This window comes from Leucopleurus acutus, assembly GCF_964270905.1.
Source record: "Leucopleurus acutus genome assembly, chromosome: 10".
Lineage (NCBI taxonomy): Eukaryota > Metazoa > Chordata > Mammalia > Artiodactyla > Delphinidae > Leucopleurus > Leucopleurus acutus.
In genome coordinates, this window is record NC_139153.1 from 40,566,322 (window position 1) to 40,591,351 (window position 25,030).

At 38.2% G+C, this 25,030-nt stretch overlaps 1 protein-coding gene across 3 annotated transcripts in view; it reads left to right on the forward strand.

Annotated features, from left to right (window-relative positions):
- The window catches only part of SMARCC1 (SWI/SNF related BAF chromatin remodeling complex subunit C1), a gene marked incomplete at its 5' end in the record, with an annotated part of 178,823 nt that overhangs the window by 18,985 nt on the left and 134,808 nt on the right, over nt 1–25,030 (forward strand). For all 3 annotated transcript variants that reach the window (XM_082847256.1, XM_082847255.1, XM_082847257.1), the window contains 4 exons: nt 9,499–9,584; nt 18,034–18,115; nt 19,268–19,360; nt 22,240–22,309. In XM_082847256.1, coding sequence (XP_082703382.1) covers nt 9,499–9,584; nt 18,034–18,115; nt 19,268–19,360; nt 22,240–22,309 — 331 coding nt within the window. The remainder of the gene's footprint in view (nt 1–9,498; nt 9,585–18,033; nt 18,116–19,267; nt 19,361–22,239; nt 22,310–25,030) is intronic.

Genomic DNA, 25,030 nt, shown 5'->3' on the forward strand with positions numbered 1-25,030 from the left:
ACATAGGTATTTATGTCAGTTACACTCCCACGTGTGGAATTGCTGGGTCACAGGGGGTGCATGTTCAGCTTTAGCAGATATGGCCAGTTTTCCTGAACCCTTGTGCCAATTTATACTCCCACATGCAGTGTACAGTGTACAAGGGTTCTAATACTCTACTTTCTCACCAATGTTTGTAAGTTGTCTGTCTTTTTAATTTTAGTTTTTTGGTGGATTTGTGTTGATACACATTGTTTTGTAGTTGCTGATAACTAATGAAGTTGAGCACCCTTTTATATTTTGCACCATTGGGCTGTTCTTTTCTGTTTTTTACCAGTTCTTTAAAAAAATTAATTATTTTTGGCTGCATTGGGTGTTCATTGCTGTGTGCGGGCTTTCTCTAGTTGCGGCGAGCAGGGCCTACTCTTCGTTGTAGTGCGTGGGCTTCTCATTGCAGCGGCTTCTCTTGTTGCGGAGCACGGGCTCTAGGTGCATGGGCTCCAGTAGTTGTGGCACGCAGGCTCAGTAGTTGTGGCTCGTGGGCTCTAGAGTGCAGGCTCAGTAGTTGTGGTGCACAGGCTTAGTTGCTTCGCGGCATGTGGGATCTTCTCGGATCAGGGCTTGAACCTGTGTCCCCTGCATTGACAAGCAGATTCTTAACTACTGCACCACCAGGGAAGCCCCTGATGTGTTTCTCGAAGCTGAGGATTTATATCCTTTAAAATTTCTAAGAAACTTTAGCTTTTATTCTTCTGTGTCTAGTTGTCTAATTTTGTGTCAGCTGTGCTTTTACTTTCGTTGGATGTTATTTGTTCTACGGGTTACATATATATATTTCTCAAGTCTTTCTCTCTTTTTAGTGTCCTTAATCACTTTATGTATTCTAATTTTACAAGCCCTGTCATGTTGTTTCTATTATCTGAAAATGTTAGGATTCTAATCTTGCTGTTAGCTTTGTCTGTTGACTTAAAAACACTTAATTATGTTTGAATTGTGGCCTTTCAGTGGAAGTTTATTTGGGAATCCTGTTGACCTGGGTTGAGAATTTGCTCAGTAAGGCACTTCAGAAGACCCGCCAACTTTAGGACCAATTCTTTTTTTTTTTTTTTTTTTAGCTGCACCGTTCAGTATGCGGGATCTTAGTTACCTGATCAGGGATGCAACCTGTGCCCCCTGCATTGGAAGTGTGCAGTCTTAACCACTGGACGACCAGAGAAGTCCCTAGGACCAATTCTTATGTTAATTTGGCATGGGGTTCCTAGACTAAGTATTGATAATGTACGTCTCCAACTCAAATTATCTTGAGGCGGAAGCTTGTTTTCCTCCTTAGTTTTTAGCTGGCAGATATTTTTTCTAGCTTATCCTTTCCCTAATGTTGTAACCTGTTTATACCCCCGGTGTTATGTGTGTACGTGTGTGGTAGGTGATTGTCTTAGTTCTAATGTCCTCACTTGCATAGGTCTGTAGTCTTACTTCCTGACCCTGTAGAGAAACTCAAACCCTAGCATTTAGGTTATCAAGGTTGATATTACTTACCTATTTAATCCCATTATCCCCAGCCTCCTGTCACCCTAGAATTTTAGTTTTTAACTTAACAAAATTGCCACTTTGACTTTTTTTTTGTGTGTGTGTGGTACGCGGGCCTCTCACTGTTGTGGCCTCTCCTGTTGTGGAGCACAGGCTCCGGACGCACAGGCTCAGAGGCCACGGCTCATGGGCCCAGCTGCTCCGCGGCATGTAGGATCTTCCCGGACCGGGGCACGAACCCATGTCCGCTGCATCGGCAGGCGGACTCTCAACCACTGCGCCACCAGGGAAGCCCCACTTTGACTTTGAATTTTTTTTTTTTTCCTTATTTTTGTCCCTGGGGATTTGTTCTCCTTCTAATTCAGCTACACATTTAAAATAATGTCTGTATTTTTTATCCAGCATATATTTTTAGTGGTAGGGTTTTCTGGTTATTTAGTCTGCCATATTGCTAGAGCCATCAACACCTTTTCATCTGTAAAATGGGGTGAAGACAGTGAACTTGTGAGGAGTAAATGAGGTAATATATATAAAGTGCCTCTTGGTAAATTCTCAGTAACTGGTAGTAATTATAATACTTTTCTCCTCAAGAATAAGAATACTACACCAGTGATTACCTATGATTAGAGGTGATAATTATAACACTATTATCATTTCTTTTATTAATAAGCTTGGGAAATGTTTCTAGAAAGCATTATTTTAACTCAAAGCAGTTAAAATACATAAAGAAACTTATGGAATGTTTAGTGTCATTGTACTTTGTGAGGTAAAATGATTCTGGACTCTTAAGTGATAGGTTTTTTCCCCCGTAACTGTTTTCAATTTATGAAGATGACTGTGATTTTCTGTGAACATTCTTGGTTTCTGGCTCATGTTCAGTTTCTGCTCCTTTATTCACTTCCTCACATCCGCCTTCTGGCACAGTCATTCATTGATTAATAGACCCAAACATGGCATATAAATGTGTATATTCTCCTCACACAAATGTATACCATTGTTGTCCTTTTTACTGCACGTTGGCACTACCTTGTCTTTAATGAAAAAGTCAAAAAATAAAGAAATAAGGACACTACGGCACAAGTTTAAAGCACTTTTAAGTATTGCAGTTAGGTTTATCTTTTTTAAGGTTTACTCAGCTCAGCAGAATTTTAAGTGGGCTGTATAAATAGGTAGGATGAGACCACTTTATATACATCCAGAATAAGATTAGATTAAATTTCCAATTTAGTCAGAGATGTAGCAGCTTATCAAAAGCAGTGTGGTCACACAACTGGGAATAGAAGCAGCCTGTTAGAGCTGTCCCTGACCCCCACAGTCTCTAATTGGGGTAAGCAGCTGCTTAGATAACTCACCAAAGGCAGGCTGCCTTTGCTGGCTCTGGAAGGCTCAAGTTTCGGTACCCTATTATTCTTTAGGTTTTTCAATACTAATGAAGAGGAATTTACTCTTAACAATCTGGCTTCTTTAGAGAATGTTTAAGAACTTGAGCTCTAATATTTGAACCACATCCAGCGGCAGGCAGCTTGAGCAGGCCCTCTTCAGGGTGAGTGTAGTTGGGATGAGGATTGAATGAGGAAGTACACTCAGGGGCCAGTGGGTGTCCCTGAGAGGTCTCTCGTCTCTGCCTCCAGCTTTCCATCCCCTGACTCTGGTCTACTACACTTTTATGTGGGTGATACTGATACTGAGCTTGTCAGGAGGACCAGAATCCCAAATCCATTTCCATGAAAGCTCTAAGAATCCTTGATGTATGACAAAGTCCCTATTTGTTCTTTTGTTTCTTTTGCCACATTTTTAAGAATGTTTTTCTTATTGCACTTTATTACTGGAACTAGTACTCTTGACAGGTTTGTGAGTCTCCTCCCTCTTCCTGTTTATTCAGATCTTACCATTAGAAAATTGAAGGTCTGTTTTCTACCTCTTCATTCATCACTTGTCCCTATAGTTTTTGATAGAAGTTATGTTGTCTGTCTTGAGCATATATCTGATAATATTTTAATTTCTCAAATTAATCTGTCTAGAAATTGACTATAACCTTAAATTACATGTAGAGATGTTTTATTGTGATCTGCTCAACATATATTTTTCAGTAGCTTGGATCTGAATTTTTAAATGATTTTAGTACAGTAGAACTGTTGAGAAAATTTTTATGGATTACCTACATTGTCAGGTACACCGCTGAATATTGATGTTAAAATTTGAATAAGACACTATTCCTGTCCTCAAGGAGTTTGAATAACAGATAAATCTATAAACCAGTTATTTCTGTATTACGCTGCGAGTGTTGTGCATGTGTGCAACAGTGATATGCCCATGTGGTTGGCGAGAACATTTTATCTCAATCTCTGGGCAGTTCAGAGAAGGATTAGTAGGAGAACTAAGTCTCATTCTACTCTAGTAGGTACCTTAGCACATTATTCTAGTTCAAGTGCCAACACTACAAAATTGTAATGTCTTATACATTTTCTCAGATAAATAAGTTGTCAGTGATAAGACTTGCACCCAGATGCTTCTGTTTAGAATATGTAATGCAGCTTTTGAGATGTACCAGGAATAGTGTTGGGCAAAAAATTAGGAACTCAGAAACCCATGTAATGTTTAAAAAGCAACGAGATAACCAGACTGATCTGTGAGGCTTACTTGTCTGTTTAATTTGGAAGAGCTCATCTTAGTGATTCTTAATATTTCTTATTTTAAAACATGCTATTTATTTATTTTTAACTGTAGTAAAATGAACATAACAAAATTTACCATTTTAATCATTTTTAAGTGTATAGTTCAGTGGCATTAAGTACATTTACGTTGTTGTGTAACTGTTACTACTATCCATCACCAGAACTTTGTCATTTTTGTAAATTGAAAACTCTGTACCCATGAAACAATAACTTCCATTCCTGTCTCTCCAGACCCTACCAACCACCATTTCTGTTTTTTGTCTCTCTTAATATTTGATATCATATTTTTTTTACATTATATTATTTTGTAATAATAGTTTTCAAAGGAAAAAATGAATGGTGTATATATATATATTTTTTTTTTTTTTTGCCGTACGCGGGCCTCTCACTGTTGTGGCCTCTCCCGTTGCGGAGCATAGGCTCCGGACGCACAGGCTCAGCGGCCATGGCTCACGGGCCTAGCCACTCCGCGGCATGTGGGATCTTCTGGACTGGGGCACGAACCCGTGTCCCCTGCATCGACAGGCGGACTCTCAACCACTGCGCCACCAGGGAAGCCCTGAATGGTATATTTTTAACACTTCACCTTTTTTTTTTTTTTTTTTTACTGTTTTATATTTATTTTATTTATTTTCTTTATCTTTTTGGCTCTCGGGTCTTAGTTGCGGCATGCGGGGTCTTCGTTGCAGCATGCAGGATCTTTCATTGCGGTGTGGGCTCTTTGTGGCGTGTGGGCTTCTCTCTAGTTGTGGTGCGTGGTTTTTAGAGTGCGTGGGCTCTGTAGTTTGTGGCACGTGGGCTCTCTCTTTGAGGTACATGCGCTCAGTAGTTGTGCCATGTGGGCTTAGTTGCCCCACGGCACGTGGGATCTTAGTTCCCCGACGAGGGACTGAACCCACGTCCCCTGCATTGGAAAGTGGATTCTTAACCACTGGACCACCAGGGAAGTCCCTAACAGTTTATCTTATTAGCCTATTTGATGATCACATTTATATTAAATTTTTACTTCCAAAATATGGAAGTCATTCAGCATTTGATTTATTTGAGCTCTGCTTTTATAATCCATAAAGTGCAAATCTTTTTCAAATTGTTGCACAGATTTTAGCTATAACTTAAATGCATAGTTAAATATAGTTATACCATGTTTCAGTGGTCATTAAAATATAAGAGTTCAGTTATAATTTTTCTAAAATTTAATGTCAAGAACCTAAATTGGAAAAAAAACCTAATGTATACTAATATTTCTTATTCAGCAGGAGAACCATATTGTAAATTGTGTGTTACTGGAATTTTCCACATGTTAAAAATCAAATTTTAAATTTACCAGTAGAGTTTTGTAGTATATCAATATTTTGTCCATTAGAGTTTTTTCTTTTTTTCTTTTATTCAAGTATAGTTGATTACAGTGTTTCAGGTGTACAGCGAAGTGATTCAGTTATACATACATACATATATATTTTTTTCAGATTCTTTTCCATTATAGGTTATTACAAGGTATTGAATATGATTCCCTGTGCCATACAGTAGGTCCTTGTTGTTTACCTATTTTACACATCATACTGTGTAGCTGTTAATCCTAAATTTTCAATTCATCCTTCCCCCCTCCCCCTTTGGTAACCATATGTTTATTTTCTATGTCTGTGAGTCTGTTTCTGTTTTGTGAATAAGTTCATTTGTATCGTTTTTAAAAATGCTTTTTATTTTTATTTTTTAAATATTTTTCTTTAATTTTTTGGCTGCACCACGTGGCACGCAGGATTTTAATTCCCCGACCAGGGATTGAACCCGTGCCCCCTGCAGTGGAAGCGCAGAGTCCTAACCACTGGACCACTAGGGAATTCCCCATTTGTATCATTTTTAAGATTCCACCTATGTGATATCATACAACATTTGTCTTTCTCAGTGTGACTTACTTCACTTAGTATGATAATCTCTAAGTCCATCCATGTAGCTCCAAAAGGCATTATTTGGTTCTTCTTTCTGGCTGAGTATTATCCAGTTTTGTGTGTGTTTGTGTGTGTATACACCACATCTTTATCCATTCAACTGTCGACGGACATTTAGGTTGCTTCCATGTCTTGGCTATTGTAAATAGTGCTGCTGTGAACATTGGGATGCATGTATCTTTTCAAATTAGAGTTTTCTCTGGCTATATGCCCAGTAGTGGGATTGTTAGATCATATGGTAGTTCTATTTTTAATTTTTTAAGGAACCTCCTTACTATTCTCAATAGTGGCTGCCCCGATTTATATTCCCACGAACAGCATAGGAAGGTTCCTTTTCTCCACACCCTCTCCAGCATTTATTGTTTGTAGACTTCTTTTTTCTTTTCTTGTTAAAATAAATTTATTTATTTATTATTTATTTTTGGCTGCATTGGGTGTTTGTTGCTGTGCATGGGCTTTCTCTAGTTGTGGCGAACCAGGAGCTACTCTTCGTTGTGGTATGTGGGCTTCTCATTGCAGTGGCTTCTCTTCACAGGCTCTAGGTACACGGGCTTCAGTATTTGCAGCAGGCGGGCTCAGTACTTGCGGGTCGCGGGCTCTAGAGCACAGACAGGCTCAGTAATTGTGGCGCATGGGCTTAGTTGCTCCGCGGCATGTAGGATCTTCCCGGACCAGGGATTGAACCCGTGTCCCCTGCATTGGCAGGCTGATTCTTAACCACCGCGCCACCAGGGAATTCCCTCTTTGTAGACTTTTTGATGATGGCTATTCAGACTGGTGTGAGGTGATAGCCCATTTTAGTTTTGATTTGCATTTCTCGAATAATTTGTGATATTGAGCATCTTTTCATATGCCTGTTGGCCATGTGTATGTCTTCAAAGAAATATCTATTGAGATTCTCTACCCATTTTTTGATTGGGTTGTTTGAGCTGCATAAGCTGTTTTATATTCTGGAAATTAATCCCTTGGTTGAGTCACATTGTTTGCAAATATTTTCTCCCATTCCGTAGGTTGTCTTTTCATTTTGTTTATGGTTTCCTTTGCTGTGCAGAAGCTTTTAAGTTTAATTAGGTCCCATTTGTTTATTTTTGCTTTTGTTTCCATTACTGTAGGAGATGGATCCAAAAAAATATTGTTGTGATTTAAGTCAAAGAGTGTTCTGCCTATGTTTTCCTTTAGGCATTGTATAGCATCCGGTGTTACATTTAGGTCTTTAATCCATTTTGAGTTTATTTTTGCATGTGGTGTTATAGAATGTTCTAATTTCATTCTTTTACATGTAGCTATCCAGTTTTCCCAGCACCACTTATTGAAGAGACTGTCTTTTCTCTATTGTATATTCCTGCCTCCTTTGTCATAGATTAATTGACCATAAGTGCATGAGTTTATTTCTGGGCTTTCTGTCCTGTTCCATTGATCTGTGTGTCTTGTTTTTGTGTCAGTACCATACTGTTTTGATTATTGTAGCATTGTAGTATAATCTGAAGTCAGGAAGCGTGATTCTTCCAGCTCCATTCTTCTTTCTCAAGATTGTTTTGGCTATTTAGGGTCTTTTGTGTTTCCATGCAAATAAAAAAGTTTTTTTTTCAGTTCTGTGAAAAATGTCATTGGTAATTTGATAGGGATTGCATTGAAACTGTAGATTGCCTTGTATGGTCATTTTGACAATATTGATTTTTCCAATCTAGGAACATGGTATATCTTTCCATCTGCTTGTGTCATCTTCAGTTTCTTTCATTACCATCTTACAATTTTCAGAGTACGGGTCTTTTGCCTCTTTAGGTAGGTTTATTCTTAGGTATTTTACTCTTTTTGATGCGATACTAAATAGGGTTGTTCCCTTAATTTCTCTTTCTGATCTTTTGTTGTTAATGTATAGAAATGCAACAGATTTCTGTATATTAATTTTGTATTCTGCAACTTTACCGAAGTCATTGATTAGCTCTAATAGTTTTCTGGTAGTGTCTTTAGGATTTCTTATGTATAGTATTATGTCATCGGCAAACAGTGACAGTTTTACTTCTTCCTTTCCAGTTTGGATTCCTTTTATTTCTTTTACTTCTCTGATTGCTGTGTCTAGGACTTCCAAAACTATGTTGCAGAAAAGTGGTGAGAGTGGGCATCCTTGTCTCGTTCCTGATCTTAGAGGGAATGCTTTCAGCTTTTCACCATTGAGTATGATGTTAGCTATGGGTCTGTCATATATGGCCTTTGTTATGTTGAGATATATTACCTCTGTGCCCACTTTCTGGAGGGTTTTTATCAGAAATGGATGTTGAATTTAATCAAAAGCTTTTTCTTCATCTGTTGTGATCATATGGTCTTTATCCTTCAGTTTGTTATTGTGTATCACGTTGATTGATTTGCAGATATTGAAAAATCCTTGTGTTTCTGGGATAAATCCCACTTGATCGTGGCGTATGATCCTTTTAATGTACTGTTGGATTTGGTTTGCTAGTATTTTGTTGAGGATTTTTACATCTATGTTCATCAGTTACGTTGGCCTAATTTTATTTTTAATTTATTTATTTTATTTTTGGCTGTGTTGGGTCCCTGTTACTGTGCGCAGGCTTTCTCTAGTTGCGGCAAACGGGGAGCTACTCTTCGTTGCAGTGTGCAGGCTTCTCATTGCGGTGGCTTCTCTTGTTGCAGAGCATGGGCTCTAGGCTCTTGGGCTTGGTGGTTGTGGCTTGCGGGCTTAGTTGCTCCGTGGCATGTGGGATCTTCCCAGACCAGGGCTCAAACCCATGTCCCCTTCATTGGCAGGCAGATTCTTAACCACTGAGCCACCAGGGAAGCCCGGACTAATATTTCTTATTGTACATTTTAAAAGTCAGATCTTAAATTTACCAGTGGAGTTGGTGGTATATCACTATTTTGTCCATTTAATGTTTTCTGCTGAAACAGTTTGGTGTATATTTTGTAAATCTTGTTTTTCATTTCATTCATGTAAATCTGTTTGCTTAAAGAAAATTTTCTGAAGAAAATTAGAAAAATTTCTTTGTACCTCAGTTTGTTTCAGAAGTATTTAAGGAGGTTATCAAATTAGAAGTTGTGGGCTTCCCTGGTGGCGCAGTGGTTGAGAGTCCGCCTGCCGATGCAGGGGACACGGGTTCGTGCCCCGGTCCGGGAAGATACCACATGCCGCGGAGCGGCTGGGCCTGTGAGCCATGGCCGCTGAGCCTGCGCGTCCGGAGCCTGTGCTCCACAATGGGAGAGGCCACAACAGTGAGAGGTCCGCATACCGCAAAAAAAAAAAAAAAAAATTAGAAGTTGTTTATAACTTTGAGTTTATTAAGCTTAGAATTCAGACATGAGTAATTTTGTCAGAACTTTGATTTTTCTCATGTGTAACTTATATCATTTTTTAGGCAAAATGTTTCATGGATTTCAAAGCTGGAGGCACCTTGTGTCACATTCTTGGGGCTGCTTACAAATATAAAAATGAACAGGGATGGTAAGTTTTTGTATTTATTTGCATGTTTTGCTGTGATATTGAAGTTTTTCAATGTTAAACCTGTTCCTCCTTTGTATGGTGTTAGAGAATCCTATAAGCACGTTATGATTAATATCCAAAGTATGTTGTCTTTTATCCAAAGTATGTTGTCTTTTATCTAGAGCCCTAATTTACTTTTTGCCTACATCCAAGAAAAATATCAAACAAATGTTGCAGTTATTATGCAAGTTATTTTTCATATATGGTTGTATGTAGATAATAGATGGATGTGCATTATTAGCAAATTGGAAGGTAGGCTCACTGTGAAATACATAAATGTGTATTATAATGTGCTGAAAGACACATTATATATTGTTTTATTGATTAAACGAGCATGAGAGTTTGTTGTTATCAGAGGGTAGCCTTCTGTTTTTCAGTTCTGTTTTCAACTCTGCTGTTGCAGCTCTTGCCAGAGTATTCTCTGATCTAGGATTGACAGCATGTCTGGGTACTCATATATGGTTTGTACCCTCGCTCTTGTTTCCCAGTTGGAACTCTTTACTGGTTTTCTTGTTCAGCTTGTATCTCTTCCAAGTCCGACCTGGACTCTTGAGGACAGAGTGTCAAAGTGAAATGTCTTTTCTTAAGTCATTGTGTAACTCGCTTTGTGTGCCAGTACAGTGAAATATTTTTTTCTGAAAAGATTTAAGATGGTTTAGAAGAATATGTAAAATAAATCGTCTTTAAATTAAAAATGGGGTCAAAAAAGAAGTAAAGGATAGAGTTAAAGACTTTAAGAGGAATGAGGAGTAAAAGTTTTCTTCTCAGATTGTACCAGAATTATCCTCTTTCCAGTATAATTATAAACCAATTGCAGTACACACCTTCCCCCATCTCCTATGACTTACACACTTGCAGTGAGTGGATCACTTATGTTCCAACAGTGCATGTTTTAGTAACTGCCCACCTATTTGGACATCTGAACAGTGGGCTATCATCTTGATACTGCTTCTGACTTGCCCCACGCCCAACATACTGTTCTGAACCTTTGTTCTCCAGTCGAACCTCACAGTGTAGCTCCAAAGTTTGTTGGTTTCCTCATTATGGCCATTCTCTTTTCCTGTTGTTTCTTTTTGTTTCTGCTTTCTTTCTTACTTCCTGCTTCCTTTTAGGTTCCAGTGATGTCAGGATGGAGTGTCATGTATATGAGGTTGAGTGGGAACACCTGGTAATTATTGGTATATTTGTGAATAGACTGTACAGATTAAGAGTCCAGAATTAGAGGGACTCCCCTGGTGGCACAGTGCCAGTGCAGGGGACACAGGTTCAAGCCCTGGCCTGGGAAGGTCCCACATGCCGTGGAGCAACCAAACCCATGTGCTGCAACTACTGAGCCTGCGCTCTAGAGCCCGCGAGCCACAAGTACTGAGCCCACATGCCACAGCTACTGAAGCCTGCACGCCTAGAGCCCGTACGCTGCAACAAGAGAAGCCACTGTAGTGAGAAGTCCGTGTACTGCAACGAAGAGTAGCCCCCTCTCGCCGTGATGAGAGAAAGCCCCGGTGCAGGAACAAAGACCCAATACAGCCAAAAGTAAATAAATAAAATAAATAAATTTATTAAAAAAAAAAAAGATTCCAGAATTAGTGTGTTTGAGTTTGATCTTTCTGGATGTTTCTAAATAGTGTTAAAAAAAAAAAAGGCTTCCCTGGTGGCACAGTGGTTGAGAGTCCGCCTGCTAATGCAGGGGACACGGGTTCGTGCCCCGGTCCGGGAGGATCCCACATGCCGCGGAGCGGCTGGGCCCGTGAGCCGTGGCCGCTGAGCCTGCGCGTCCGGAGCCTGTGCTCTGCAACGGGAGAGGCCACAACAGTGAGAGGCCTGTGTACCGCAAAAAAACAAAAACAAACAAACAAACAAAAAAAGGAACGACTTATTTGTAGTGTTTTTTCTTTTCTTTTTTAATAAATTTATTTATTTTATTTATTTATTTTTGGCTGTGTCGGGTCTTCGTTGTTGCCCGCACGCTTTTCTCTAGTTGAGGTGAGTGGGGGCTACTCTTCGTTGCGGTGTGCAGGCTTCTCATTTGGGTGGCTTCTCTTGTTGCAGAGCACGGGCTCTAGGCGCGCGGGCTTCAGTAGTTGTGGCTCACAGGCTCTAGAGTGCAGGCTCAGTAGTCGTGGCGCACCGGCTTAGTTGCTCTGTGGCATGTGGGATCTTCCCAAATCAGGACTCGAGCCCGTGTCCACTGCATTGGCAGGTGGATTCTTAACCACTGCGCCACCAGGGAAGCTCTTATTTGTAGTTTTTCAAGTGTAGTTATATATAACTGAGGGACACCAAGAAGGATGGTTTTGACATACTGTGGAAATCCAAAAACATTTCCTGAAGGAGAGATTAAATGCAACCAGGTTCAACCCAGTAACAAAAGTAAATGTCAGTGCCCTCTTGTAGAGTGATTAGGACCTTGTTTATTTTCTTACAGTTCTAAACAGGTTGCTATATGCTGTAATCATAGTTAGTGCCTTTCAAAGAGATTATTGAATGAAAATATTTTGTATTTTATTAGTTTTGCTTGGCAGTGGTAAACTAGGTTCAATGAACATAAAGTTTAGGATTAGTCTTTTTAAAAAAAATATTTATTTTGGCTGCGCTGGGTCTTAGTTGTGGCATGTGGGATCTTCGTTGTGGTATGTGGGATCTTTAGTTGTGACCTGCGGACTTCTTAGTTGCAGCACGTGGCCTTCATAGTTGCGGCATGCGTGTGGGATCTAGTTACCTGACCAGGGATCAAACCCAAGCCCCCTGCATTGGGAGCATGGAATCTTACCCACTGGACCACCAGGGAAGTCCCTAGGATTTGTCTTAATATGAGAAGTAACCTTTTATTTTTCCCTGTGACATTATTTGCTACAGACATTTATTTCTTACAGACAAGGTCAGACCTTTTTGTTTAAGTTAGAATGATAATACTTTACTTTCTACCTTAAGACTTGATTGTTCAACTTTTATTTCCTTCTTCAAAGTCTCCTTCAGATTAAAATTTTTTTTTTTTTTTTGCGGTATGCGGGCCTCTCACTGTTGTGGCCTATCCCGTTGCGGAGCACAGGTTCTGGACGCGCAGGCCCAGCGGCCATGGCTCACGGGCCTAGCCGCTCCGCGGCATGTGGGATCTTCCTGGACCGGGGCACGAACCCGTGTCCCCTGCATTGACAGGCAGACTCTCAACCACTGCGCCACCAGGGAAGCCCTTTGTTTCAGTTTTTACCACAGAAAGTCTGTGGCAGTGGCTTTCAACTTTTAGGCATCACTTGAAGTCCTTGTTAAAAATATAAATTACTGGGCTTTATGAACATAGAGTGTCATCTACTAAGCTTGGCATGAAAACAGAATCTGCATTTTCAACAAGCACTGTAGATGATCCTAAGACCACACATTGAGAAATGCTGGTTAGTTAGGTTGTCATTTAAATGAAAATGTGGTTTAGATCTTTTAACTTGTGAAGAATTATCCATTTTGATAGCATAGTTTAAAACACTGTTTTCTGTTAGTCATCTAGCTTTTTAATTAAAAAAATATATATATATTTATACACACACACACACATATATATATATATAGAGAGAGAGAGAGAGCGAGAGAGAGTGCGCGCGTGCGCTCCGCGCAAGGGTTCAAACCAATTTCCTTATCCTCAAAGTCACATACCTAGTGGGATATAATTTTTTAGTCTACTTTTGTATAGTAGACCTCCCTCTTCTTCCCATATGGGACTACTTATTTCCAGTGTCTTATATCTAGGCTGTGTGCCATTCTTTTGGGATGCTGCATACTGGACCTCTTGCTGGTGATGGTCTTCAGACTTTTATAGCTTAGCCTCATTAAACAAAGCCCCTTACATTCGAGGCTAACTTTGGTCACCTCCCATACAACTGTTTGCTGTACTGTTGCTATTTGCCTTGCCCCCAGCTCAGTGCATTTTTGTTTTGCCTTTTAGAAGTTTGCTTCTGAGGCCCTTTACACCGCTTTCCCAGGTGTTAAACTCATTCGCTAGGATTCATTATTGATTAGTGTTTTTTTTGTTGTGTTTTTTTTTTTTTTTTTTTTTTTTTTTGCGGTACGTGGGCCTCTCACTGCTGTGGCCTCTCCTGCTGCGGAGCACACGCTCCGGACGTGCAGGCTCAGTGGCCATGGGTCACGGGCCCAGCCGCTCCGCGGCATGTGGGATCCTCCCAGACTGGGGCACGAACCCGTGTCCCCTGCATCGGCAGGCGGACTATTGATTAGTTTTATTCAGACTTTTTTATGCATGCCTGAGGATGAGGAGAGAACATCTCTAACTCTATTAGCAAGAGGTATCGAATTTAGAGCGATACAGCTAATAAGGCCTTTTTGACAGACAGTAGGTATTGTCTTAGATTGAAAGGCTGCTGCAAGACATTGCCCAGCAGATTACCAGCGGAAAATAAAGCAGAAGACTTATTAATTAATTAATAAACCCTCAATGGAGAGCTTATATTTACAGCCTAGATGGCCCAAAGTTTTAAGTCAGAAAGAAAGAAAATGTGTTCATATGTAGTCTCTCTATATAGGTCTTAGGGTAATAATATCTCTTTCAATTTTTTTTTCCCCCTTTTCTAGAGCCCTCCTATGAGGCCTGCCCAGTGCTAGCTTCACTCTGAAATTGTCAGGTGGAATCATAATTGTATTATTTCTTGTTATTTCAACTCAAGTTGAAATAACAAGAAACATAATACGATTGCCAAATCATCTTCAAACAGAATTGTACTAATTTATTGTCCTACCAAAATGTATCGAGAGTGTATTTTTTCCCTGGCCAATAGTTGTATTTATTTGTATTACCTCACCTTTTGATCTTGGCAGTCTGTGACAGAGTCAAAAAAAAGGTTTTACAGTTTTAGTTTAATTTGCATTTCCCTTTTGGGCAGGTTTGAGCATCTTTCTGTATTATAAAAAGTAAAGTTTATTTGAATACCCTTGGTAATTTCAGAATAAGTCAAGTAAAATCTTTCAACTAAAGGTTATACTGTATTTACCTGATTTCTTTATTTCAAGTTTTCTTAATATTCATATATGTACTTTTGCTTACCTAGCATACTGCAGATTGAGGAAAACTTCAATGTGTCATGTTATCAAATCATTGTTTGGGAAACCATTTCAGTTTATTATTATGGAAAATATAAACTATACATAAAAGAAGAGAGAATAATATAATGAGCTGCCATGTCTAATCATGCATATTCAGCTTTATAGAATTTCATCCTTCTCTGTGTATTTATTTCTAAAATTAGATTTTAAAAAAGCATAATAACAGTACCATTATCATAACCAAGAAAATTATCAATAAGTTTTCAATGTTATTAAATATCTACTGTGTTCAAGTTTCCCTGATTATCTCATGAACATTTTTTATATTTTGTTTGAATCAGTATCCAAACAAGATTCATACGTTGCAGTTGGTTCATATGACTCTTAAATCTCTGTTTAAAAATTTCTGATTTTCCTTCTCACTCTTTGTTTTCCTCAAAAATAATTATTATTATTTTTTACAAAAACAGGTTGTCTTGTAGAATTGTATTATGTCCTAGATTTTGCTGATACATCCCCAAGAAGATCATTTACCATAGTCTTCTTAATTTCTAGTAAAGTGATAATTAGATCTGGAGGTGTGGTCTGATTCAGTTTCATTTTTTTTTAGCAACAATACTTCATAGGCAGTGTTGTGTTTCTCCATCTGGAGGCATATAATGTCTGGTTGTTTCTCTTTTTGTAATGGACAGTTGATGTTCAGTGCCTAGAGTCATCTTATCTTTAAAGTTGTAAAACTTACCAGGTGGCAGTATTCTAATTTTGAAAAAGATTAGAATGTAGATATTCTAATGTGAAGGTATAGATCCTTATGTTATTCAGATTATTCCTTGTTAGAGACTGTTTTTCTCTCATTCCTTCTTTATTTATTAGCTGGAATACTTTTCTAAAGAGAAACTTTACTCTTCAGCAATTGGAAAGGCAGAATTAATTCTTGATTCTTTCTCTGTTAACAGATTCATTTAGTTTTTAATCTCCATTTGCAGACAAATCCACGCAGCTCTATTTTAATTTGTTTAATGGTTGCTTTCAAACTATTTCTCAGATTTCTAATAGAGATCATTCTCTTCAGCTCCAGTATCTGAATCATTTGTTAAGGAAGCAGTTTCTCTGTGAATAATAAGTAAACTCTTTAAGTAAGCAGTTCTGTAAGTGATGCATTCTTGGATCTAGTCCTGTATTATCAGAAGCCCATGAAAGAGCGACCCCTTCTTTAGAAAGGGGAGACACTTAAATGTCTCTACTTTTATTGTGCTGAAAGAACCAATGGAAGGCTGTCAGCTGTAATAGCGTTGTCCTGGTTAGTTGATTGCTAATCTGTTGTCTTGCCAGTTAATGCAGATTGCTTGGAATTTCTGACCTACCCCTTCCTCAAAAGAGGTTAGGGAAGGAGGATAACTCAAAAACATAAAAAAAGAAAAGGGGGGGGGGAGGTGAGATTTAAGGAAAAGTTCTGTGTACCAAGGATAAATCAAGATACAGTTATCGGGCTTCCCTGGTGGCACAGTGGTTGAGAGTCCGCCTGCTGACGCAGGGGACACGGGTTCGTGCCCCGGTCCGGGAAGATCCCACATACCGTGGAGCGGCTGGGCCCGTGAGCCATGGCTGCTGAGCCTGTGCATCCGGAGCCTGTGCTCCGCAACTGGAGAGGCCACAACAGTGAGGGGCCCGCGTATCGCAAAAAAAAAAAAAAGAAGATAGTTATCTGGGATGGAGGTCGCTCTTATCTATAAATGTTATTTTAAAATCTAACTAGTTCTATTCTGAATTACCTATATCTGTGCTTTAGTGGACACTTTGCTTAATTTCTTAATTGGCATTACTTTAGGAAATGTTTCAGTCTTAGCACAGTAATGAAAAAGTCATAATAAATAAATATTAGACCTTGGTCAGAATAAAGCCACACATTCCATTATCCACAGGGCTGTATAGGTCAGAAAACCTGGTCCTTGTCCTCAAGGCATCTAATGCAATGTCTTACCAGCAAAATGACTGGGGCTGTAACAGCAGGCGCACATGATGTATTAGTAACATGAAGGAAGACAGCAATAGCTTCATAGAGGAAGAGACTGGAGGATTGATTCTGGAAGTGATAGTATCAAGCCCTTGAGTGGGTGGTGACATTCTAGAAAGGCTGCAGAGTTAGAAATGTTGGAGGTGTGGGGAGCATCTGCAGGATAAAACAGGATGACCTGAGGATTAAGAGCATGAGCTCTGGACTCAAACTGCTTAATCCTAGTTAGTGCATGCTAGTAATGATTAAAAAAAAAAATTATAACCATGATGAACATTTATTGATCACTTGCTAACAGATTAAGCATAAGCACTCTGCTAAGCTCTTAACATATATACTTCATGTAACCTTCACAAAAACCCTTGGGGCCCATTGTATTCATGAAGAAATTGATCCTTGTATCAGTAAATCACTCAAGACTACATAAAGATGGGATCAGGATTAGAACCCATAGCAGTTTGACTTCACAGCCAACACTCATTCACTAAGCTATACTCCTCTCCCTGGAATTAAAATGGAACAAAAGCAAAGTAAATGTTGAATAAAAAATAATGAGGAAAGAAGCATTCAGATTTGTAAAGATTTAACCCTATGGAAATGACTAAGAATAGGCAAAGACAACACCCCCATGTTATGCTTGGGTACTTAGATAAAGAGACATTGGGGAAGGGTTTCAAATAAAGGTAAATAGACGAATTTTACCACATTTGGGACAATAGTAGGCTCTAAGAGAATTACAGGCATTGTTGAATTTGAACAGATGACTTTTAAGCATATGTAAAGTAGATAGACTTTCCATATACTTGAAGAGTGGTATAGTAGTTCACTGTCTTTGGATCTGTGGATTACTGTATGATGTAAAATATCTTAGGTTTAAGGAAAACAGGGGATACTTCTTGGAATTGGTAGATCATTTTGACTGGAGTAGATCTTAATGTCATAAAATTTAATGTTTTATGAAGGTGTTGACACTGTGATTTCTTATACTGCTGAGAATATCATACTTTTTTTTTTTTTTTTTTTTTAACGGTATGCGGGCCTCTCACCGCTGCGGCATCTCCCGCCGCGGGGCACAGACTCCGGACGCGCAGGCTCAGTGGCCATGGCTCACGGGCCCAGCCGCTCCGCGGCACGCAGGATCCTCCCGGAACGGGGCACGAACCCGTGTCCCCTGCATCGGGAGGCGGACTCTCAACCACTGCGCCACCAGAGAAGCCCTATCATACATTTTGTAGAGTGCTATTTTAATTTCCAGATCTTTCCAACTCATTTGCATTGGATACTAAAACCAAGTTTTCACTTTTGTTTAAGGTGGGAGACAAATTACCTGATGATTTTCTTCTCTTACAGGCGGAGGTTTGATCTACAGAATCCATCCCGAATGGATCGTAATGTTGAAATGTTTATGAACATTGAAAAAACATTGGTGCAGGTAACTCAAAGTTAGATTATTAAAATTTTTTTCCTTTAGTATACTTTCATTTCTAAGATTGGCTTTATTAGATTGCCAAAAGATCAAAGGAAGAAAAGTTTTCTGAAATCTATTATTTTTACGGGTTTTTGGGGATTAGAGCTACAAAGAATGACTAAAGCTTGTCATTTATAGAATATTTTTTCTTAAACTTTTGGTAAAATAATCTATGATATTTTTCTTTATTAATTTCATCTAATCCATTATTTGAATCTTTCATATTTAATATAAGTATTCTCTCATTCTACTAGTCCCTTGTGTATACAGTCATTTTCTTTGTTTTGTTTTGGATTTGTTTCATGGTTGTACCATAAATATAAATCTTATTTCCCCAACTAGATTATAACGTGGAGAAGAGAACACTTAATTTTCTTCCTTTCTTTCTTAGTGTTTTTATTGATAGGTAATTTTTAGTGATCACTGAATAACCTTCCTGGGGAGAGGCAGCTGGCAATTCTGCTAGGTATTATCATTAACTGAATGCCTGAAACTTGTCTCACAGACTGTTAACTTGGAGAAATAACTGAGTGGTTTTTGTTTTTTGGTTGATTTTTGGTGATAGTTTGGGGAGTTAATATGCATGTTTTAATCATTGCTATTTATAAGATTAGAAATGGGGGAAAAGAGCTATAATCCACAGTTTTGATATTTTAAGTAACTTAGATGATGAGCCAAAATGGGCATCCCTCCCCACGTATTCTCCCCCAACCTCCACCTCCTAGGTTAGGTGAAAATGCTACATTAGACTTAGACTGTTAAGATAAGTTCTTACTTACCTTAGACTGTTAAGGTAAGTAAGACTACGAGGATTAATTTATCAGGATGGTACCTTAATGAAAAAGATAATGAATTTCTCTAGGTCACGAGTCTCAGCAGTGTTTTGTGCAGGTGTACCTAGCTGCAGAGAAGGGATCTGGGAATGGCATTAAGTGGCCTGCTGAACACCTAGGTTTTACATTGAAATAAGACTTGTACATTCTCTACCAAAGTACGTCTTCCTATTTTAAGCAGTATGGCTTTGAGTGCCAACTTTTGCCATTAGGGTAAATGCATAAATAATGTGACATTATTTCAAAACCAAAAGAATTTCAAAATCTGTTCTTTTATCCTCAGAGCAATTGTCTGACCAGACCCAACATCTACCTCATTCCAGACATTGATCTGAAGTTGGCTAATAAATTGAAAGATATAATCAAACGACATCAGGTAATATACACGATCACTTCCGAAGCATTGTGTAGTATAAAATTCTTGTGAATCTCAGCTATAATACCTTTTGATATCTGTACATATATGCATTAAGTGAAAGTTTTCTCTCTTTTGGTTCTTACAGTACCAAGTTTTCTTCTCTCTCCACTCACCTCCAGTTCTTAGCCTAGAATAGCATTTTCCCGCTACCATTATTGAGATATAATTGACATATAACACTGTGTAAATTTAAGGTGTAGAGTGTGATGATTTGATACATGTATGTATCCTAGAGTAGCATTTAATAAAGTCATTGGTATGGATTCATCATAGTCTTACTATGAAATATGTTTATGTAGAGTTAAAGAGACCAGCATACTGTGCATCACCATAAAGTCAAACAGAGTGAGAGCTGGTGACACAGTTGTTGGTAGGAGGAGATCAAATATTACCTCAAGTAAACCTGCCTCCCCCCATTATATGTATTGTATTTATATTTGTAGCTTTGAAAAACTGACTGGAAAATTCTGTTTTCCCCATAAGCTTACCTTGTCTTGGTTTACATGTACCAGTGCTATATCCTGTCATCTTCACCTCCTTTCTCTAACTTCATTTTAGGCGAAGACCTTGCATATTTATGCATGTGTAGGTCTGTGACTACGTATGTGGTTAAACTGTAAGCAAACTTTTGTCATGGTAAAGTAGCTGAGGATACTCAGAAGATAATTCTTTGAAATATCATTTGAATGACAGTTTTACCAATTCTTAGAATTAGTTGAGAAGCCTCATGAAATATCTGTCTTTTTTCTGCTGCAAGAGAAATTGCTGGTTGAATTATGTTTTAGCATTTAGTAAAATATCTTCCAAGTTCTCAAAGCAAATATTTCTAATATTGGGTTGGCCAATAAGTTCATTCGGGTTTTTGGTAAGATGGTATGGAAAAACCCGAACGAACTTTTTGGCCAACCCAGTACTTCTTAAAATTGGAGATTGAGTACAGTCTTTTTCCTACGTATAACATCTGTACCAAAGAGAAGGGTAATAGGATTGTGCCTTTAGTTCAAGCAGTCTGAAGTCTACTTCCTTTTTTTTTTTTTACTAGCATATGACTTTGAACAAATCACTTAACCTTTTCTCTTTTAGACTATCTCTTTATTGGAGTGACTGTCAAGTATAGCTTAATTACAGGTGGAATGTTAGAGGGCATAAGTGGAACAGGTTAACCAGCTGATTGTTGATTTCAAGCTGAAATTATATACTGTTATTGCTACCAAATCATCCTGGGAAAAGTTTATGTATTTTCCTACAATTTATACTGAACATTTATTGCTGTCGTATTTCTTAAGAAATCTGACTTAGTGATTACTTTCTAGGGATAACCTCCAGTGAGATATAAAGATCTTCCCAGTTTTATAGAATGTTAGGGAAGAGATCCTAAAAGCTAATAATAATACCATTATTGAATACTGATGATCAGGTGTTTGCTCAAACATTTAAAATGCATTAATAACTCCATTGATTGAGCACTTACAGTGTGCCTGTCACTGTTGTTAGCTCATTGTGTCTATTAACTTAGTCCTAACAAAATTCTTGTGAAATAGGTTTTATTGTTACCAGTCTATTTTACAGAAGACACTGAAGCACAAAAAAACTAGATACTTGCCCATGTCATGTTAAGTAGTATATGGTGGAGCTAAGGTGCAAACCCAGGCCTCTCTGATGGACTCCAGAGGCCAAAGTCCTCAACAGTGTGCTCTTCTGACTGTTGCCTCGCACATTAGATGTTGACATTCCCTTTTCAGCCTCTCCTCTGACTGTTAAAAGTGTGCTCAAACACTTCTAGTGATTAAAAATTCCTTTCCTTATTCGGTAGCTACTTCATCTTTATTTATTTATTTATTTTCTTAATCTTTAGATAGCCCTAAATATAAGAAGCTTAGAGTTTTCCTGCAGCTGAAAATAGCATTATTATGTTTTTCTAATTGTAGTATTTAGTAAATATTCATTGTCAAAAACAAAAATTAGGTAATATGTTAATGTGCTACTTACACCTGATTTTAAGACTTCTCATCATTCTTCTGGTCTCTAGAATGAGCACTTTAGTGTCTGAATGACTTCCAAGTCATGTTCTAGACTGTATGTAGTATTATAGCTGTGGCCTAGCTAGAACTTGACTTTAGCATTCTAACATTGACTTAAAACAATGGACGCATACATGCTAGAGTGAAGTCAAATGTCCATCCTGTACGTATGTAGCCCTAGGTTATGTCTCATGGCTATAAACTTGCATTGATTTACTTCAAGTAATATTGATAATTTGTGATGACTTTGGAGGAACTTTCAGAATTAGTTGGAGGTATTCAAATTACTGATAAGGTTAGCCAGAGAAAGAGAGAGAGATACAAAGAGAATTAGCTGGGGACTTCCCTGGCGGTCCAGTGGTTGAGACCTTGCCTTCTGTGCAGGGGGTATGGGTTTGATGACTGGTTCCGGGAGCTAAGATCCCACATGCCTCGCGGCCAAAAAACCAAAACATAAAAAACAGAAGCAATATTGTAAAAAATTCAATAAAGATTAAAAAAAAAGGTCCACATCAAAAAAAGTCTTTAAAAAAAAGCAACAAAGAAAATTAGCAAAGAGGTATTTATATTATTTTCCTATTCAACGATGTAAACTGTGTCTATGGATAATTTATTTTTGTTTTTTCTTGTTAATCACCATCTCTTTCCTTGACTAAAATAATGAAAATATTATAGTTTTAAAATACTGCTCTCAAAAAAATATAAAAAGTAGAATAATGCCTTTATAATTCTTAGGCAGTTTGCATCTGGCAAGACGTCTCATAGTTTGTTTGCCATATGTTTTATTTTTACATTACTTCTTCATTTGCTTTCCAGGGGACATTTACTGATGAGAAGTCAAAAGCTTCCCACCACATTTATCCATATCCTTCCTCACAAGAGGATGGTAAGTTAGTTTTTGGTTATGAACTGATAAACTGATACTTTACTAGATTTTAAATTATATTAGCAGAGGTTTAAATAATATAACCAGCTTTAAAAAAATAAGAGACTTTCAAATATTAAATAAATATCATAGATGATTTAAATTTGTAGTTTTTTATTTTTTTGCTGAGCTAGGCTTAGCAAACTAATTCTGTGATGTCCAGTTTTCTGATCATTAGACTTATTTCTTTGTTGGTAATCATTATCTGGGTGTTAAGTCTAGGCAAGCCTTATACATTATATGTTAACTATGTTTATGTTTGCCATATCTCTTGTGTTCTGAAAATTAAGAGAAATTGCAAGACAGAAGAACATTTCTTGGGAAGATTGGCTTACTGACTGTCTAAACAGGGCCCCTCAGCAATGTTTTTTTAATTAATTAATTAATATTTATTTTTTATTGGTCTCAGGCAACCAGCTCTTGGTTTCATTGAATTTCTCTAATGCTTTGCTCTTTTCTATTTGATTGATTGCCACTCTGATCTTTTATTTCCTTTCTGCTGCCTACTTTGGATTGAATTGTTGTTCGTTTTTTTTTTAATTAATTTATTTTTGGCTGTGTTGGGTCTTCGTTGCTGTATGTGGGCTTTCTCTAGTTGCGGGGAGGGAGAGCTACTCTTCGTTGAGGTGTGTGGGCTTCTCATTGCGGTGGCTACTCTTATTGCGGAGCACAGGCTCTAGATGCGTGGGCTTCAGTAGTTGTGGCTCGTGGGCTCTAGAGCACAGGCTTAGCAGTTGTGGTGCATGGGCTTAGTTGCTCCGTGGCATGTGGGATCTTCCCGGACCAGGGTTTGAGCCCATGTCCACTGCATTGGCAGGCAGATTCCTTTTTTTTTTTTTTTTTTCTGTATGCGGGCCTCTCACTGTTGTGGCCTCTCCCGTTGCGGAGCACAGGCTCCGGACGCGCAGGCCTAGCGGCCATGGCTCACGGGCCCAGCTGCTCCGCGGCATGTGGGATCTTCCCGGACCAGGACACGAACCCGTGTCCCCTGCATCGGCAGGCAGACTCTCAACCACTGCGCCACCAGGGAAAGCTGGGCAGGCGGATTCTTAACCACTGCGCCACTAGGGAAGCCCTCAGCAATATTTTAGTTTGGTGAATTTATAATGGTTCAGATTCTGATCTCCAACTGTGCTATCATAAAAGTGATTTTGTCATTGGCCAGAGTTCATTAGATCTATGGAAACTGATTTGTGCTAACCGTTCTTTCAAGGGTTGGAAAGTTGGGAAACAAACTATGAATTAACTGACAAGGTTAATTAATTTAGATGGAGAAATAGATCTCTTATAGGGATCAAGTCTTGTAAACACAGCATATCCGTGTAGGACATCTATATAAGAAGCCAAATAACATCAGATTTGAATGGCTAATTACCTGATGCTGAGTGTTTTTTCCTGACCAGTGCAGTTTTGCTAGAAGTCAGTAACAAAAAGATTACGAGATAATCCCTGATGCTTGAAAATTAAGAAATATATTGCCATATAATCCTTGGGTCAAAGAAGAAATTAAAATAGAAATAGAATATCTTTGGAGCTGAATAATTATGAAGTGAATAATAAAGTGCGAGAACATTAAATTTTGTAGGATGCAGCTGAAGCTGTGCCCAGAGGGAAATTTATATCTTTAAATGCATATATTAGGAAAAAAGAAAGACTGAAAAATCAATGGTCCATAAGAAATTTATCTCAATAAATTAGAAAACAACAGCAAGTTAAACCTAAAGGAAGAAGGAAATAAATAGTAAAGATAAGTGCAAAAGTTTATGGAGTAGAAAATATACAATAGCAAGGTGATCAGCAATCTCAGAAATGGTTCTTAGAAAAAACTAATAAGGCTGTTAAAGTCGTGCTGCAAATAAACGAGAAAAAGAGAAAGAATAATGTCAGGAATGGAAGGGGGACATCACTACAGATCCAACAGATATTACAAACAGTTGTAAGAGGTTAGGTTGGTTGCTTGCTTGCTTGCTTGCTTGTGTGTTTGGTGTCAAACCTAAGAAACTATTGGCTAATCCAGTGTCATAAAGTTTTATAACTGTCTTTTCTTCTAAGAGTTGTATAGTTTTATCTGTGACATTTAAGTCATTTCATCATCAGTTTTGATGCTGAAAGCTTGATTTTATTTGTAACAGTCATAATTTTAGCTCTATGATTATGATGCTTTACAAAGTGTGAAACTTCACTCTGCCTTCAGTGTTTAATTGATGGTTTCTCAGGTTTTATCCTGTTAGGTAATAGCAATCGGTTTCCACTAGATGGAGGTGGTGAATAGCTGTTTATGATAGCCTTCTGTTGCTGGCTGACTCTTTTTCACTAATAAGGCTGGTATAAAACATGTAGGTTGTGAACTTTTTGGGAAAAAAAATTGCCTTTTAACAAAAGATGTGAACTGTAATTGTTACATCTAGATACTTAATGATTCCTTATTCATGCTGGTTTTGTTTTTCTCCTTTGTTTAGTACAGCCTCGATTACTATATACTAATGCTTGCTTGGTATTGCTATCAGTACTAGAGTTATTAGGAGATAGAATTTTAATTTTAATTTTAATACATTGGAAGTTATTTTTTAATGTAAAATGTGATTCTTCACACTATAGGATTTACCTTAGAATAACTGGCTGTCAGGTAAATGTTGACTCTCGATGAAGCTCTCTGTTGGGCTCCGTACAGGTACTGTTTTA